This window comes from Canis lupus, chromosome 16, assembly GCF_048164855.1.
Source record: "Canis lupus baileyi chromosome 16, mCanLup2.hap1, whole genome shotgun sequence".
Lineage (NCBI taxonomy): Eukaryota > Metazoa > Chordata > Mammalia > Carnivora > Canidae > Canis > Canis lupus.
The window spans coordinates 5,008,711-5,027,466 of NC_132853.1; the positions used below are offsets into that span (position 1 = coordinate 5,008,711).

Genomic DNA, 18,756 nt, shown 5'->3' on the forward strand with positions numbered 1-18,756 from the left:
GAACTGAGACCTTATTGCATCATTTTGCTGCATGCAGGGGTCTACCTACCAACATGTGAGACAGCACTTAGGCCTCAGTTGCATCCTTTCATGGTCTATTTCTTGCTATATCACTGGGCCTGGCAGTGGTCCCTAATTGGAGCATTGGTCCCCAACTGGAGCGCTTGGCTGAGTCCCACTCAGTGGCTGCAGTTGCTTCCTCATGGCCTTCAGCAGGGAGCTGAGAAGGTGGCCATGTTTCTCTTTACTTACCTACCTTAAGACCCAGATACTAGCAACACTCAAGGCACACTGAGGATTTGGGAGTTAACAGCAGAAGAGGAGAAAACTGTAACCTGTCTTCAGTCCAGTAAAAACCCAGGTACCTGCCAAAGCCTCCCTACACAGAGATTTGCTCAGAGACACCCTCCTTGCCACTCCGCCAGGCCCACGCGCCCTCCCAGAAAGCACATGGATGCTGTGAGTCAACCTTTTCCCAGCCACATTCTAAGGCATTTTATCTAGAGCCATGTGAAGTCTGTCTGTTGTATTATTTGATCTTTTGTTTTGAGAGAATTCTTTTTTTTTTTTTTGAGAAAACAAAGCTGTTAAATTTTTCATTTGATACCTGTCCAAAGTCTTCTGATCTGTACTCTTCATCTGTCTTTTGAAAACCTTTTTTCAAGTGTCCTGTCCTCATTTATTCCTGTGTGTTCATTTTGGAATTAAAGCAGTTCTGTCTGGGTCTGTGTTTACCCATTAATAACATGGGCAGATTCTCCCTGACTCCCTTCCCCCATCATCTGAGCTGTGGTGAATCCTCTTTCAGAGCTGGCACTGGAGGGCTGGCCTGGATGCTCCTCAGGAAGCAGGAAGGGTCCAGAGGCAGTGGGAATATGCCATCTGTGTTTCCTCCCCCCTCATGCTTTCCTTTCCCTCCCATCAGCCAGGCCCCTGTACATGGGGGGTTTGTGAGCCCATAGCAGGACTCACCTTGAATTTCCTTTTTTTTTTTTAAGATTTTATTTATTCATGAGAGACACACAGAGAGAGGCAGAGACACAGGCAGAGGGAGAAGCAGGCTCCATGCAGGAAGCCTGATGTGGCACTCGATCCCAGGACTCCAGGATCACGCCCTGGGATGAAGGCAGGTGCCAAACCACTGAGCCACCCAGGGAGCCCCTCACCTTGAATTTCCAAACCCCACCCCACCACCCCCCACTTCAGGGCAAATGGGCCCCTCCAAAGAGGACCTGGGTCAGTGTGGTTTCCTTTGGGCCTTCTTCTGGTGGACTTTTAGCTAATATCTTTGAAGAAGGTCAAATGCTTCTAAGATCTACTTTTTCCTCTCGCCTTCAACCTTTCCCCAGATTAGGCAAGCCCTCCAATTAGCACTCTGGGACAGGGGAAGCAAAAAAGAAGAAACGGCTTTTTCCCAGTGTTGTCCATGCTTCTAGTCCTCATTCCTCCAAATCAGGCATTGTCAGGCCCTTGGAACATTCTTCCTCACGGCCCTCACCTTCCATCAGATAGGCAGAACTCGGTGTTCGCTTTCAATTTGTCCACACCTATTGTATACAGCAGATCCTCAGAGCATGGAATTCAGCCACTCTCTTATTGCAATAAGTTTCTTCTGTATATTGGGCCATTTTTACTTACTTTCATGGGTTCCAGGTAGTTATGCCAATGAACACTTGCTCTGCCATCCTTCCAAGAAATTTCTCAACTGCTAGATATACTCAGTAGTGAGACCATAAGTCTAAAATGTCAGGAGTTTGGGATGCCCAGGTGGCTCAGCAGTTGAGCATCTACCTTCGGCCCAGGGCGTGATCCTGGAGACCTAGGATCGAGTCCTGCATTGGGCTCCCTGCACGGAACCTGCTTCTCCCTCTGCCTGTGTCTCTGCCTCTCTCTGTGTCTCTCATGAATAAATAAATGAATAATCTTTTTTAAAAATAATAAAATGTCAGGAGATTAAGAGGAACATACATTTTTGTAAATTGGAAAGTTAAGACTAAAAAAGCTAACAAATGAATAAAAAGATTAAAAATAACAGTGATGGGACGGAATACGAACAGTTAGAAAACGAAGCCCAGGAATTAGCTGAAAGGATGAAAAAGATGAAACTCGCGGAGTAGAGTTATGGCAAAAGGATAAAAGTAAATGATAGCAAAGACTAAAAGAACTAGCATTTAAGTATTTTTAAACAAACTTAGAGTCAAGTGCTGGAGAATCACATGCTAAGACAATGAAATATTCTAAGTATTTGAAGATTAAAATAGGTGGAATGTAAGCAATACATAAGGTTATCTCATTCTGTAATGTTCCATATTAAGGATGCACCTGTAGGGGCACCTGGTTAGCTCAGTTGGTGGAACATGTGACTCTTGATCTCAGGGTCATGAGTTCAAGCCCCATATGGGGTGTAGAGATTACTTAAATAAGTAAAACTTTTTAAAAAATGTACTTGTAGTGACTGATATACAGAGATGTTAAGACTGTTTAGGTAGAAAAGCAGGCACAGAACATTGTGCAGTCTGTAAACATACATGTCACACAAAGCTTTGCAGATAAGTAGAGAAAGGATCATTAGGGATCACACGGCTCTGTTAACCGGAAGTGGTAAGAGAGTGGAGGTGGGGAAGTTGTGGGCACCGTCAGATCCCCTCAGGTCCCCTCACTATTTCTGGCTTCTTCTCCCCTCTCCTCTCCTCTTCAATATGCTGTGGCTCCAATGCCCACACCAGCCTGAGTCTTCTCAGGTGCGCTGCCCTCACTCCCCTGCAGCTGCTCTGCACATATGGGTAACTGGGGGTTTGTCCCCCAACCCCACCCGTGGCCCTCAGCTCCTTGTCTCAGGCAGGACAACTGAGGCTCAGTCTACCTTGAAGGGCACTGTCCAAAATATAAGGTGAGCCACATAGGTGATTTTACATTTTCTAGTAGCCACATTAAAATTAATTCTAATATTAGAACTTTATCTTCAACATGTAATCAATATAGAAATTATTAATGGGATGTCCTAAATCCTTTTTTATGTAATTATCTTCCAAGTCAGTGTGTATTTTATGCTCCCACAGCTCACTTTGCCCACCTATCAGTTGCTCCGTTGTCACATGTGGCCACTTAGGACAGCCCAGCTCACTCAAACCAAAGCCCTCCCTGCAGAGGACTTTGCCTGCAAATGAAACTTCAAGTCCCTGCCCTGCTTCTTCTGTTCCTTTATGGGTTTCTTTTAGGAGCACTCTCTTAAATATTTTGCATGTAAGTTTCTCTTTTTTTGTAATTTAAAAAAATCTAGAAGTTTCAAAAGGAAACAACAACAAAAAAATGTATCTTTCATCCGGAAGCCCTGCTTTGTGGTTTATTGTTAAGGCAGCCATAAACTCTAGGGAGCCTGGGTTTCAGAAGACTTGGGGGCAGAGAGTCCCACTGAGTAAAGAACAACTGATAACATCCCAGAACCTTGGCTTCTTGCCATTTGTCAGATGTGGAAGGCTTGAGCCTTTGATGTCTGTCTAGCTGCGAGATAAGTAGCCTAAAGCCATCCTGGGGTGAGATTATCTGGAAGTCTGGCTCAGGTATGCAGCACACGGATTCTCAGGCCCAGGACAGGCCACGGGGGAAGCTAGGTCACCACTCACAGAGGAGGAATGGCAGAGGAGCCTGGCAACAGTGAACTTTTTCTCTTTTAACATGCCTGCAGCCTAGCTGGTACCACTGTAGCAGCTTGGGAGTGGGCAGTGCCTTTCTGGCTTCACATAGCGAGGCTGTATAGACGCCCTTCCTTTGGCATCCAGCTCCGCAGCAGGCTGGTGGTTCCCTATGCAGATGCCACCTCCTCATTGATAATGCTGCCTGAGCCAGTAGGCCTTCTGTGTTTTGCCTTGCCACAGTCTTTATTAAGAAGACATTCTAAAGAGTCCCTTTTGACCAAAGTGCCATCTCAGATGGCATTTTACTTCTATTTTTGCATCTCCAAGTAATTGGATTTAGTTTGCTTATTTGTCTGTCACTGGAGGTAGAGGTGAGGGAAGAAGGCTGGCTGCTAATTGGCTCAGAGAATAATTCCAGTCCAGAGCTGAGATGCCTGTGTTTCCCTAACAAAGCAGCCCCTTAATCCCAGAACTACCTTTCCCACTTTCCTCACTGGGTCCTCAGAGAAAAGAGCAGGCAGGTTGAAGGAACACATTTCTCAATTTATTCTCATGTGCAGCTCATTTATTTATTCAACAGGCTTTTGCTGCTTATGTGCTACATATGCCATTAGTCTTAGAGTGTTGGTTTGGTCCTTCCTGTCTAGTGTTGATGCCCTTTTGGTGGCTCTTCTAGCATATTTTAATTGGAAATAAGTAGAGAAAACCAAGTACTCTTGGATTCACAGAGTGGATAACCTCTAGTTCTTCTCCAAAATCACCCTAGACAGAACTTTCTCTTATTGAACGAATGTTGCCTTTTTCTAAATGAGCCTGTGGCGGCCTGAGTGCTCCCTGGTTCTCCTTCTCCTTCCACTCCTTGACATTGTGGATGACTTTGCTCAGTATGGAGGGATGTGACAGGATTTCATGGGTCCTGGGGTGCATGCCTTCCTCTCCCACATTGAGCAAGGGCATCACTCTGCACAGTGAGGATGGGATGCAGTCTTGGTGGGGCACCTGGGCCTTGGAAGTGCCTTGGCCTCATTGCCTCCTGAGTTCCTAATGGGGCCCGCTTCTAGGTAAGAGTGCCAGAATAGGCCAGTGATTGGCCTGCCATTCCTCTTTCCTGTTCTCAGTACCTTTCCCAACTCCTTCTGCTTCAGCTCGGCACCTCAGCCTCCAGGTCCACTGATGGATCCACTGACGAAAGGGTCCTGTAGGAGTCAGATGGCACAAACCCTTCTGTGGAAAGCCAAGTCGTCTCTCTCCTTTGGCATCCAGCCTCTTCAGACATGGCCAACAAAAGACCCTGAAGTAGAGTCCCAGGTCAACCTGTAAGTAAGTAAAAGAAGCATCATCTTTGGGTCCACGCTCACTCTAACTTGAAATCCCTTAATGCTCAGGAAGCAAATACATTTTAACTTTTCAAGGAGGATAGGGAGGGAGAAGGGAGTGGATGTTTTTGGTTCAGAGATTTCTTTTCTGTGAATGATACCCTCCTTGTGTATTTATTTCTTGACTTGGCAGTAGTCACTGAACACCCACTCTGGCCAGGCCCTGTGTCAGGCATGGTGAGCAAAATAGATTCAGGAGATTTGCAGCTCATGGGACAGATAGCCATTCATCAGATAATCATGCAAATAAATTGTGACAAGTGCTATGAAATGTGTTGCCTTGATTCAATAAACATTTACAGAATTTCTTCTGTGTGCCAGCAGCATTTGGGGGATATAAGAGAATAAGACAATGTCCTTATCCTTAAGTAGCAAATCATATCTACAAGGGGGAAAAAAACTCGAATATTATTCAGAAGAAGTAATAAAAATAAGTATAGTATTAACTAATGTGTGAGCAGACTGAAGTCCCATAGGGTGGTAACTGTGTTTTCCTGTTTACTCCTGAATCCTCAAGGCCTTGTTATGATGTACAAAGATATCTGTTGGACAAATGAATAAGAGAATGAAAAGGAGAATATGAGACAGGGTACTTAGTTCTCCAGCGGAATCTGAGGCAGCTAGTTGCAACAATACAATTGACTTAAAAATAAATGAGGTGCCTCATCATTTCAGTGTGACAAATATTTATCAATACCTGCTGTACCCAGTGCTTTTGTGAAGCTAATTCGTATCTGGGGGGAGGGATCAGAATATCCTGTGGAGCATAAACAACCTATGCGAGGCCCACCCCAGAGACTGATTCAGTGGCTCTGGAGTAGGTGAAAGAGGACTCTTCCAGGTGTTTGCCTTCACAAACTTAGAGTCTATCCAGGGAGACAGACAGTAACCAGATAACTCCAGTCCTGCGTGTAAAGAACCAAGTATAAAGGGCTTTAGAAGTAAATACTCTCTACCCCGGGAAGAAAAGGGGTAATAGTTGAGATCAGCCTGGTAGGATGAGCATTGGCCAGGGCAGGAATGGGGGAAGAAGACCACTTTAAACTCAGGGAACTACAGAGTGAAGGCTCAGATCCATGGAAAATATGTTCCAGCAAAGTTGACAGGCGTTAAACCAGGGGTTCTCAATGCTGACTACACGTGAGAATCAACTCTGGGAGCTTTAAGAACAAGGAAGCTTGAGCCATCCCTCCAAGATCCTAGGTCTGGGGTGGGACACAAAGCCCAATGCTTTATAAAGCTCCCCAGGTGATTATCATAAGCCACAAAGGCTGAGAAATGCTGCTTTCACAAAAGTGACCATACCTAATTAAATAAATGCAAAATAGGAGCAGCTTCGATTCCTCACCAAGGGGTCTGAACTTCACATCTTAAGCAATGGGGAATCTTTGATAGCACTTACAATCTGAAGAGATAATGCAGTTTTAAAAGTGCAAGGTCACATCGTTTAGAAAAAATCGTGATTGCCAGTTCCGTCCTGGATTCTTCAAGGAAACCAGGGCGAGTCTAGAGTCACCTCGGGCTTTTCGGAATGACCACCATACTTTCCATAAATGGCCCCTTAATGAGAATATGAGATTGAAACTGAATCCTAAATTTTCAGTAAATATTGAATTATCTGCACAAAATGATCCTGTTGTTGGCAAGGGAGAGGAGACTGGGCCTCCATCTACCCAGGGTGCAGTGAAGAGAACCGCACGCAGCCCGCTGGCCTGATCTCCCAGCTCTGGGTGAGAGCTGGTCCACACCCGCACGCACGGCGCCGCCTCTTTTCTAGACTACAAGCTCCACAATGCTTCGCGCGCATGACGCAATCCAAGGGGCGGGCAGGGCTTCGGGAGAGCCTATGAGATGCAGCGGGAGCAAAGGAGTTACTTAAGGGTGGGACTAGACCCCGGTGATTGGCAGCCGTCCGGCGGGGGTGGCTACAGCGATAAGGGGGCGGTGAACCGAGTCTGGGTGGAGGACTGGACCCCAGACTCAGAGGCCGGACTTGAAACTGACTGTTATCAGGAGGCAGATGTTGGGTTCTCTGGAAAACGGGCTAGAAAGATGAGTCTTTGAGAACCGCGGCCAATCTGGGCCGCTAATTCATTCATTCATTAACTCATTCAACAGTATTTATTACTTGTGCACCAGGCACGTCTGCAAACATCCTCAATACGTTTTCTCATTTGGTCTTCATGAAAAATCCGATAAGGTAGTTACTCCCTTTTACAGATAAGGGAGCTGAAGTCCAGAAGGGTTAAGAGACGGTCCAAGATACACAGTTTGTAAGTGACAGGGCAGGGCTTTTGAACCTAGATTTGTCTAGCTCCGGTACTCAGCCTCAGGGTGCTCAGCCATGCAATCGAGAGCTAAATGTTTAGGTGTCCACAGGGCATCTTGATATATATGAATGTATTTGCATACATATTCAAATGAAGAATATAACAGTAACACCAATCTGAACAGATTCTGATATCAAACAATTCACTGAACACCTTGTGTGCTATGCTGGGCCCTGGGCTAGTAGTCACTGGGTATGCAAAGAAAGCCTCTCCTTCCAGATGAAGGGGGCTGAGGGAATACTCTAGGGCAGTCCAAGGAGGTTTCCCAGTGGAGGGAATTCTTGAAGAATGGAACTTTACCAGGCAGAAGTGGGAGAGGCCTTCCCAGACAGAGGTGACCATATGTGCAAAGGCCAGCAGCATTAAAGCACTCTGGGTGTTTAGAGAACTGTGAAGTCTCATTTGGCCAGCGCCTCTTGAGGAGGGCCAGGCAGTGAGCTTCGGAAAGTAGACAGAAGCTAGTCAACCACTGGCGAGTGGGAGGGCTTAACCACTCACTAAGAAGTTTGGTCTTGAGTCTGTAGGCTGGGGCATAGCATCCATCAGACTTGCTTATTAGAAAAATAACTAGTGTCAGTAGACAGCCAGGTTATAGTAGGACAAGACTGGTGGTAGGGGACCCTATTAGAGTGTCCAGGGAGGAGATATAAGAGTTCTAATGAGTGGCAGGAACCCTGGGATTGATTCAAGGAATATTAGAGGGGAAGATTAAGAGTGCAGGTGGTGGTGTAAGTGACCCTCTGAGTTTTGACTTGGGCAGCTGAGTGGTTGGTCTTGCCATTAATAAGAGGACCTGAGATGAGGCGATGCAAAATCCAAGATAAAATAAGACAAAGATCATTAGATAAATGTCATCAGTACAGAGGAAGGGTACTGTTACATCTCTGGGGGCAGGAGATGCTTAGGAAAGTCACAGTAATATGAAGTGGACCTTGAAAAAGGAGCACCTCCCTTCCTTTTCTTTTTCTTGAATAGACTTTAATAGGCAGGGGCGGGGGTGATATTCTAGATGGCCAGATCTTGGTTTGCCTCTTATGTGGTGCAGTAGTAGGAAGTCTGGAAAGTCAGACTGGGGGCCATATTGTGAAAAATGTTGTACTTAATCCCTGGGCTACTGGTAGACTCTGAATAGTGTCTGAGACACACAAGTGATGATTTGAGCCCTACTTTGGCAAAGTTAATTTCACAGCTGCATACAGGAACAAGGCCAGGAGCCCATTAAGACATGGACTAGGCTGTCTTCTTGGTTTTAAGTTATATAAATCCAACTCAAATTAGTTTAGGCCAAAAAAGGAGAATGTCTGGGTTCATGTAACCAAACTAAGGAAAGGGACCGATCTGGCTTCAGGAATGGCCAGATCCAAGAACTCAAATGCTGCCAGGTCAGTCCATTTCTCTCTCAACTCCCATATCCTCCCAATTCTTAGCCCTGCTTCTCCGTGTCTATTGGCCTCATTGTCTCCTACTGTCTATGAGTTGTCACCATGCAGTGGGTGGTGTGATCTCAGGGAGCATGAAACTTAAGAGGAAAAATCTTTTCCATTCATTGGAAGAACCCTGGGGAAGATCTGGGCCACATATCCATGCCTGGTTTTTTGGGCGAGTATGTTACCAGGGGAAGAGGAGTTAGTTCTTGTTTGCCCTGGTGAGCAGAGCAGCCTTGGAGAGCAGCCTTGGAGAAGAAAAGGAATTGTCAGGAGGTAGGAGAACAGGATTCAAATGGGTCACAGAAGCCAGTGGAAGGGTTTCAAGATGCAGAGTGGTCTATGACTGATCACAAAAATAACTTAGGAAGTTTTTTCAAAAACATGGCCCAAGGAACCTATTTAATTGGGATCCCCCATGGTGGGACTCAGGCAGCTGGCTTATGGTGTCTAATGCAACCAAAAACTTGCAGATCGAACTGCAATCTAACAACTGGATGTGATGACCAGGAAGCTGTGGAACACCATTGAAAATCATGCAGTTTCATCTGGGAAGGGAGGGCAGGAGGCAGAGTAGAAGACTGCAATCCTAACTTCTCCCAACTCCTACCTTGTTTCAGGACCATTACTGACCCTAAATGAGGTAAAATTTCTTCCTAGACATGTTTTGGTTCAGTAAACTAGGGAAAAACTAAGCAAGGGTATTCAAAAGATGGTTTTCAGAGCCGTTCTGCCTTAAAAGGATGTCAGCCAAAAGCGGAAGGAAGTTTGAAAAGTTAATCATCCCCTCTGAATTATCTTTTACAATCAGTCTTTCCTATGATTCATTACAACATACTACCAAAACGTTGGACTTCTTACAACGTGTAATTCAGATTTCATTTCCCCCACAAGGCTGAATTGGCAGTGATTTACTTTTTGATCTTTTGAGAAAAATTGGCATGTATTTGAAAGAGTTTGTCTTTAAGGCATTATACAAATATTAGGCAGTTTTGTGCTTAGACATTTTTAAAACAGCTTCCAAAACCCTTGAAGGACCTAGTTTGTTCCTGAATGAAAGGCCACTTAAATTTAAAATGCAGTGCTAGAAAGTAAGCTTTTTGGTTTACTGTTGGGGGAAATTCTATTCCCCTGTCCTCATGTTTCCATAGAGAAACTTTCCGTTCTGCTTGCCTAGGGAGAAGAGTTTGGACTGCTAACTTGTCCCTGCTCCCCTTTCCCCTCTTGCTCTTGGAACTTGATTGCCCACAGAGCTTGTATGTTATCTCCTCTCCTGTTTCTATTTGGAAAAATACACCTGAGTCCTCTAGCGGCAGGTGTAGTGGCCCATCTGCCTCAGTCTCCCCTGTTGAAGCTCGACAGTCCTGAAACAGCAGTTCCCCTGGCAACCCTCCAGGCAAATTTCCCTTGAATGGCCTGTTCCAAGGTCTAAACTGGAGGGACAGGGAAGAATAGGAAGCCCATTTGGCTATTGGGCTCAACTACATTTACCAGTAAGACTCTGATAGTAAGGAACTTGATATCCTGACTTCCATTTTCCTAACTCCTGTCACTAACTCTTAGCTGATTCCAAACACAGAGAAGAGAGTGCTCTGATTTACTGATAAGCCCCCACAGCTCCCACGATTGTGAGACAGGCAAGGATTTGTGTAGGGAGTTTGGTGGGGAGTTTTGGGGGTCTGTTTTGGTTTGCTTTGTTTGTTTTTCCTCTCTTGTTCTTGCCTGTCTTAGCAGAGCATCTGGCATGTAGAAAGTGCTCACTAAATATTTGTTGGGTGTTAAGTGAAGGGTGATAGAGCAGAGGTGCCAGCTAGGAGGCTTCTGTCTGCAATGATGAAGGTCTGAGCTAATGCAGAGAACGTGGAAATGGGGAAGGAGAGGAGGAGTGAGGGATGAAAGACATTGTGGAATTCTACACACGCCCATAGGTGCAAAATGGTATACAAGGCTAAACATTGCAGCAGTATTAGCAATAGCAAAAGATTGAAAACCATTACCTAGGGAATCAGTTAAACAAAATATGATGCATCCACTCAGAGGAATACTTTGTGGCCATAAGAAAGAATACAGGAGGGATCCCTGGGTGGCGCAGCGGTTTGGCGCCTGCCTTTGGCCCAGGGCGCGATCCTGGAGACCCAGGATCGAGTCCCACGTCGGGCTCCCGGTGCATGGAGCCTGCTTCTCCCTCTGCCTGTGTCTCCGCCTCTCTCTATATATCTGTGAGTGACTATCATAAATAAATAAAAATTAAAAAAAAAAAAGAAAGAATACAGGACCTTTTTTTTGGTACTGATTTGAAAAGATCTCCAAGATACATTAAATGAAAAAATATAACAAAAACAAGGAGTAGAATTGTGTATAACATGCTACCATTTGTGTGGAAAAAAGGGAAAAGGGAATATGCATTTTTCTTTGTCAATGGTTAAGCATCTCTGGGAGATATACAAGAGGAAATAGGGGACTGAAGGGGTAAGAGAAAGGGAGGCTTTCCCTGTACAACCTTTTATCTTTGTGGGTTTTGAACCAAGGTGAGTGTATTCTCTCTTCAAAGAATAAAATACAAATACACAGATACAAGCATACAACTTTCAAAAGCAATGCTATGCAGGCAGCAACAACAGCACCCAGTGATCCACCCAGTGCTGGATGGGAGGGGAGTTAGGGGTGATTGCCCTGAACCTTGTACATTGAATGACTGGGGAAAAGGTGGCAGTTTGCTAAGCCACACGTGGGAGTGGATGTGAGTGTGGTCAGTGCCTGGGTGTCTGTGGAACTAGGGCCCACACCTGGAAGTCCAAGTTTGCAGTTAGAGAGAAAGATCCAAATTGGAGCTTTGGTTTGGGGAGTTGTTAGCTTAGAGCTAATATTTAACAGCACAGGAGTAGTAAGATCCCCAGGAAGGGAGGTGGCCTGAATCAGAAGGAGAGGCTCTTCACTGATCAAGCTAGGCATGGAGTTAAAAATTGCATTGCTGCTTCGTGTGATCTAAGAACCAGGAGGAATACGGTCTCACTCTGCCAGGACATCCTGGCCCTTTCTCAGGAACTAAAGTTGCATGTGCCCTACTCACCCCGGAGTTCAGCAGCCCCTGGAGGAGTAACAGCTAAACGCAATCAGGTTTCCTAAGAGGTTATCCATTGCTAAGAATTGTATTCCTTTGACTATTCGAGTTTTCTATTTTTCAAATTTTATGGTCCTCAAGGGCCAGCAACCCATTTTTGGTGCTCACCTCATCTCAAAGTACAGTACAGAACACTTTAAGGACACACTATAAATAGTGACTAGATAGTATTATTTTTTTTAATCGTTGCTCTTATGGATCAAAAGAAAATAATTTAGGCTGCCCTGCCCTAAATTCACCTAGCTAACAGTCATATTTATAAGTCTCATTTTAGCCTTGGAAGCAGACTTGTTTTCTTGACATCTTCTATAGTAATAAATATTCTTATTAAAAATACTCTGCCTCCTACATTTCTGTAAGTTTGGTTTATGTATTACTTTGCTTTCTTTAAAGCTCTTTCTCACCCTTGGCTTCATAGTCTCATTTTCTTAGACTATCTCAGAATCAGAGTAGCTTAGCAAAGTCAATGTTTTAGAAAGCCTTTCAAAATATAGTTTGACCTTAAAAGCACAAAGTAAGCTGCGTTTCTTCCTTCCTCAATGTGGTCTGAATGTGCTTGCAGGAAAACTGAGCACAGATAAGCATGGAATGGATCTAAATTGATCCAGAAAATTAGAAGGACAATACAGAGATCACTTAAAATGTAACCTGGACTTCCCCCACTCCCCTCTCCTAGGTCACCTCAAGGTAAAATTCAGTCAGTTCCAGAGCATTTATTTCTATGCTTGAGACGAAATTTTTCATATGTTGGTATTGGCTATGAAGGGGATCAGAATATGCCACCCCAAAATATGCTACTTTGGCATAAAGATTATTTTGAGGCTGAAGGCAATGGGGAAAAACACACAGGAAGAACTCTCTGCCCTCCCTGTATCTTCTTAAAAGCAGGGCAAAAATTTCCCTTTGTAAAGGTGCCCCCTCTCTTCTCCTGTATCTAGAGGGAGAGAACAACCCTTATCACCAGAGACAGAGAAGGCATCAGATGAGTTTGCATAAAAAAGCTTTACTAAATAATTTGTATCTACCATTAGTTTTGCCCCTTACTATCTTACCATGATTTACCACTCTTAGAAGCCTCAAATCCTTCTTTTGTCTAGTCACTTCTCCACAATTTATTGAAAAAGGGTATAGAACCCCCTGAGTCTAACTGCTTCTTTGAGTTTTCTCCTCTGTGGAGCACTAGCACACATAAAATAAAAAAAGTAAACATCTATGCCTTGATTTCTGTTAATCTTTTTGTCTGTTTAGGCCTCAATTTCAGAACCTAAGAGGATAGAGGAAAAATTTTTCCTCCCCAACAGCTGCGTTCTTAAAGTGTGAAAATTTTAGACTACAACAAATTCTAGCTTGTCACAGAGACTTTTTTCTTTGTGTTGTTCTTTAAGCATACATACATCTTCGTAATGAGAAGCATGGAGCACAACCTATTTAGTCAAAGAGTTCCTGTGCTAAAACTAGAAATCATGCTAAGTGCTTCTTCATATGTATTTTTTAAAATATTTTATTTATTTATTTGACAGAGAGAGTACAAGTAGGGGGAGCGGCAAGCAGAGGGAGAGGCAGAGTCCCCACTGAGCAGGAAGCCTGATGGAGGGGCTCAATCCCAGGATCCCAGGATCATGACCTGAGCCAAAGGCAGACACTTAACTGACTCAGCCACCCGGGGACCCCATGTGTATTTTCTCATTAAACCCAATAGCCCTATGAGGAAGATACCATGGTTATTGGTATTTGTTGAATTAATTCATTAATCAAGCCCATTTTACAGTTTCAAAACTGAGGACTCATGAAGGAGCGATCAAGCAGTGAACTAATGGTGGGCGACAGGGCTAAGTAAATACAGGCAATGCTTATGCACATAAAGTTTCTCTGTACATATGGATATTTAAGTTTAGGGTCAGAGTTCTATGTTTTCTCTCTATGACTTTTTAAAGAATTTTTTGTGCCATAATTTACATGCAATAAACTGCAAGGACCTTAAGTATACAGTGGGATGAATTTGGCACTTGTACCTGATCCACTTTTTAATGTTACAGCACCTGTCACTTGCACTTAATCGTATTACCTGCTTATTGAAAGACACCAGCTACCAGGCATAGGAAACAGGAACTTCATGAACTGATGGCTAGTAAATGAGGTCACCATTCTTCCATTGCGATGGCTCCCATAGCGTTTGCTTTGTTTGCTCATATTACTGGCATCATATTAATCTCTGAAATGAATTTTCTCATATTAATCTGAGGCAACATTTATAATATTCTTATGTCTGACTCAAGACAAATTTCATGAATATGCTGTCTAATGGAGTTCGCTTCCAGCAGCAGCTGATAGTGAAATTGAGAGCACATGGGGGTGCTCTCCAAGGTTGACCCTAGAGAAAGTTATGAAACAGCCTATGTATTCACCCTACCCAATCTAGCTCCTGTGTTACTCCTGGCCCCTGGTAAAGAAGAAAAGCCCTAGGAGACAGGATGGCTCTCCTCAGATATTTGAAGGGCTTTCCTATAGCCTTTGTTTTATATGGCCCCAAAGAGTGAGCTGGCTTATTTTCATTCATTCATTCATTCTTACACAACCCCACTAAGAGCTGACTCTGTACCAGGTATTATGTTAAGTGCTGAGGTTTTGCATTGAACAAAACCAAGGAAGATCCTGCCCCTACCAAGTTTATACTCTAATGGAAGAGGCAGGTGTTAATCTAACTCCTCCTTTAGAATTTCTAGCCTGAGAGCAGAAGGTGGGTCAGGAAGAAGGAGGTGTTTGGAAAGAGCATTATAGATCCTAAGATGAGAAACCCAGAAGCTGCTCATGAGCTGAAGAAAAGGAAGAAAGGCAAAGTGGCTGAAGTGTTCAGAGGAAGGGGAGCAGGCTCCACCCCACAGTGATGGGGATGTGTGGAGGGTGGCCTGTGATGGTAAAGAAATTGTAGAAGAGTGAAAGTGTAAAGATGTAGGACCAGCTGGTGAAAATCCAGGTGTGAGGGACTTTAATTCACTTTAATAGCCAGAAATGGAGGAAAACTTTAATAGCCAAAAGGAGAAAACTTTAATAGCCAGAATGGAGGGCCTTGGGGCATACCATGTTTATGATCACTAATGGTATGGAAGTACAGAGTATCTGGTAGAGAATACACAATCACAGATAACAGATTGGACCCCATATGGTCCCCAAATCTGTGGCGCTGGAGGTCTCTGGAAGTCTCTTCACCCTAAGACTGTATGATGAGGAAACAGGAAGACTGAGGAGGCTGTTGCTGGCATCTGGGATTCAGACAATGAGGACCTGCTGGACGGAGGGACTGGGCTGGCTGAGGAGGGGGATGGTCACCAGTGATGTTCGAGGATGGACAGCAGAGCTTGAAAGGGAGATGTCAACAGCGATTCATTCCATAGCTTGGAGATTGTGAAAATAATTGAGTGCTGGTGGAAGTGAGAAACCACTTGTTGGATCGGTTTCAGAAAAACAACACTGACCTCTGATGCTTCTGGGACAAGTAGGGAAGGTAACCGAGCATACATCAAGCCCATACTTATAAATTTGAGATTTGTCAGTAATATCGATGCCCTAAAAGTGAAGTCCTTCAAAAGATGGACTTTAGGGAGCACTTCATGTTTGGGAACTAAAAGAGAAAGAATGAGCCAGTGAAAGAGGCAGAGATGAAATGGTTCTATAGGGTTCTGTAGAGGAGATGCCTTCCTTTGACACCTAGTGGGTAGGAAATGGGTCTACCAGCATTCCTCAGGCCATCTTTGGGATTTATTTTGGTTAAAAATACAGGTGCCTTGGTGGCTCAGTCAGTTAAGCATCTGCCTTTGGCTCAGGTCATGATCTTAGAGTTCTGGGATTGAGCCCCACATCAGGTTCCCTGTTCAGCAGAGAGCCTACATTTCTCTCTGTCTCTGCCCTTCCCCTCTGCTCATGCTCTGTCTCAAATTAAAAAAAAAAAAACATCCTAAAGATATGGGTGCTTAGATCCCACTCCTGAAGATTCTGATAGAGGAGGTTTGGGGTAGGGACTGGGTATTTATATATTTAGGTGAATTTTTTTTTTAAGATTTTATTTATTTATTCATGGGAGACACACAGAGAGAGGCAGAGACACAGGAAGAGGGAGAAGCAGGCTCCCTGCAGGGAGCCGATGTGGGACTCGATCCCAGATGCCGGGATCACAACCTGAGGCAAAGGCAGATATTCAACCACTGAGCCATCCACGTGCCCCTTTAGATGAATTTTTTTAAAGCAAACTAAAACACTTGCAGGGGGTGACAGGAGACTGTCTTTACGACATTGTGTAAATGTCGTAAAATCCTTGGTGAAGGATTTTTTCTTTTCTTTTTTTTTTTTTTTTTTTGTGAAGGATTTCTTAAGTTAGAAAAACAAACACCAAAAAGGAAAAGATTGAAAATCTTTACACTAAAAAATTTTAATGTCTGCAGGATAAAAGATACCAGGAGCAGGTTTTTAAAAGAAAAACCAGTTTCAGGGGATCCCTGGGTGGCTCAGCAGCTTAGCACTTGCCTTCAGCCCAGGGTGTGATCCTGGAGTCCCGGAATCAAGTCCCACGTCGGGCTCCCTGCATGGAGCCAGCTTCTCCCTCTGCCTGTGTCTCTGCCCCTCTCTCTCTCTCTCTCTCTCTCTCTCTCTCTGTGTTTCTCATGAATAAATAAATAAAATCTTTAAAAAAAAAAAAAAGGGAAGGAAAAACCAGTTTCGTAGAAAACATCTGTGATTTATTAACCAGAAAGTATTGGTATTCAGAACATACCAATAATTCTTACAGATCAGTTAGGGAAAGACCAACAATCTAATGAAAGGGAATGGACAAAGAATCAGAAATAGGCAAATCATGGCTGCCTGGGTGGCTCAGTCAGTTAGGTGGCTGCCTTAAGCTCAGGTCATGATCCCAGAGTTCTGGGATCAAGCCCCGGATCAGGTTCCCTGCTCAGTGGGGAGTTTGCTTCTACCTCTGTTCCTCACCCCACCCATGCTCTCTCTCTCTCTTTCTCTCTCTCTCTTTCTCTCAAATATATATTTTTTCATATGGGTCATATGTGCGTCATATGTTGCACTCCTAGGTATGTCATCTAGGGATGTGATTGCCATTGTACTGAAGAAGAAATGTAAAAGGATGTTGATTACAGTGCTGTGTAAAAACTGAAAACAATTCAAATGTCCAACAGAAGGAAGATGAACAATGGTACATTAATCCAGAAGGATACTGGTACAAAGAACAATGGTACATTAATCCAGAAGGATACTCTACAGCAGCATATGTGAACAAATCAGAGCTACAGGTATCGACATGTACAAATATCAACAACAAATTGTTCCATCAGAGAAGCTAGTTGTGGTAAGACATGCATAGGAATGGTATTTATTTGTGTAAAATTTTAAAATATGCTAAGTATTACTGTATATTGGTTATGAATAAGCATACAGTACAAATAGAAAAATATGAGCAGGAAAGTATAAGCCAAATTATTTTGCGATTATTTCAGGGGAGGGAGAGATGACAGTAGGATCAGAGAGGGGTACCCAGGGGTTTCAAGTCTGTCTGTAAATGTTCATTGTATTATTTGTTTTTCTATGTCTTGATACATTTCATAATAAAACAGAGAAAAAACCCAGATGATTCCGGTATATAGCTAGGCTTGAGAACCTAGCTATATAGAATCAGTGCTTCCCCAAGCTCAGTTTGCCACGCTATTCCATTTCATTAGGTCTGGGGCGGGGCCTGAGAGTCTACATTTCTAACTGGCTCAGGTCCAAGGACCACACCATTCTGGGTCACAAGTGTCAGAATGACCTTGTTGTTCTCTAGTATTAGTGCCACATAGGGGGCTGTTCAGAAGCACCTACTCTGGATAGCATGCCTCCCTTCAGGCTCTGGGTGTTGTTGGAGGCACATCTTGTGGAAAATCTTTGAGGACCTAGGGAAACAGACCTTGGAGGGATTTCCCTGAAGAAGTAAAATCTGCAGGTGATCCAGGAAGGTATGCAGCGACATATATTGTCTGTTGATTTTTTTTTCTTTAAGCCAGTTTCTGTTTAACACTTTGTGGTCATGCCTGTGTAGGTCTCCTCTGGGCAAATTATACTGGGAGCTGGAAAGCCCTCCAGTCTTGACATTACAGGAAAAGAGAAGCTCGGAGCAATGGAGAGTGGTGGATTTGATATTCAAGAGCAGAGAGCAGATGCACAGTCATTACACTTTCAGGAATCCTCTTGTAGGTTGCAATTCCTGGCTTTCTGAATGGTGGGTCTTGAGCTAAGAAAAGTGTGACAGGCTTCTGCTCTGGGCACCCACACCTGAAGATTGCATATGCTACCCATGAGGGGATAAAAAGAGGCTGTTTTACAGTTTACCATATTTGCCATACACAGGTGTGCTTTGCTTGCACAATATTTTAGTTCCGGTTAAGTCCTGTGTATGTGAAATTTCCCACTGGAAATGTAAGCCCTGCAAAAGCAGGGACCACACATCTCAGGTTTAGCACCTGAGCCCGATACCTGGTAATTCCTAGGTGCTCAGTAAATATTACAGAATGAGTGAAAGAATTTTGACTCAGATACTATTGTTGGTTTTTTTAATGAAACTTTTTATTGTGAGAGAATCATAGATTCATAGGAAGTTGTAAGAAAACAGATGGGGCACCTGACTGGCTCAGTTGGAAGAACATGTAACTCTTGATCTTGGGGTCGTGAGTTCAAGCCCCATGTTGGGCATAGAGCTTACTTTAAAAAAAGAAATAAAGAAATAACAGAGATCCCGTGTGCCCTTTACCCAGTTTCCCCCAAGGTAACATCCTGCATCACTATTGTACAGTATCACTGCCGGAAAGCTGTTGTCAATAGAGTTCACTGGTCCTT

The 18,756-nt window shown here is 43.9% G+C and overlaps 1 protein-coding gene across 2 annotated transcripts in view; it reads left to right on the forward strand.

The window, feature by feature from the left end:
- GARNL3 (GTPase activating Rap/RanGAP domain like 3) overlaps window positions 1-18,756 on the forward strand; it is a 146,528-nt gene that overhangs the window by 11,212 nt on the left and 116,560 nt on the right. For both annotated transcript variants that reach the window (XM_072777984.1, XM_072777983.1), the window contains exon 2: window positions 4,781-4,951. In XM_072777984.1, coding sequence (XP_072634085.1) covers window positions 4,781-4,951 — 171 coding nt within the window. The remainder of the gene's footprint in view (window positions 1-4,780; window positions 4,952-18,756) is intronic.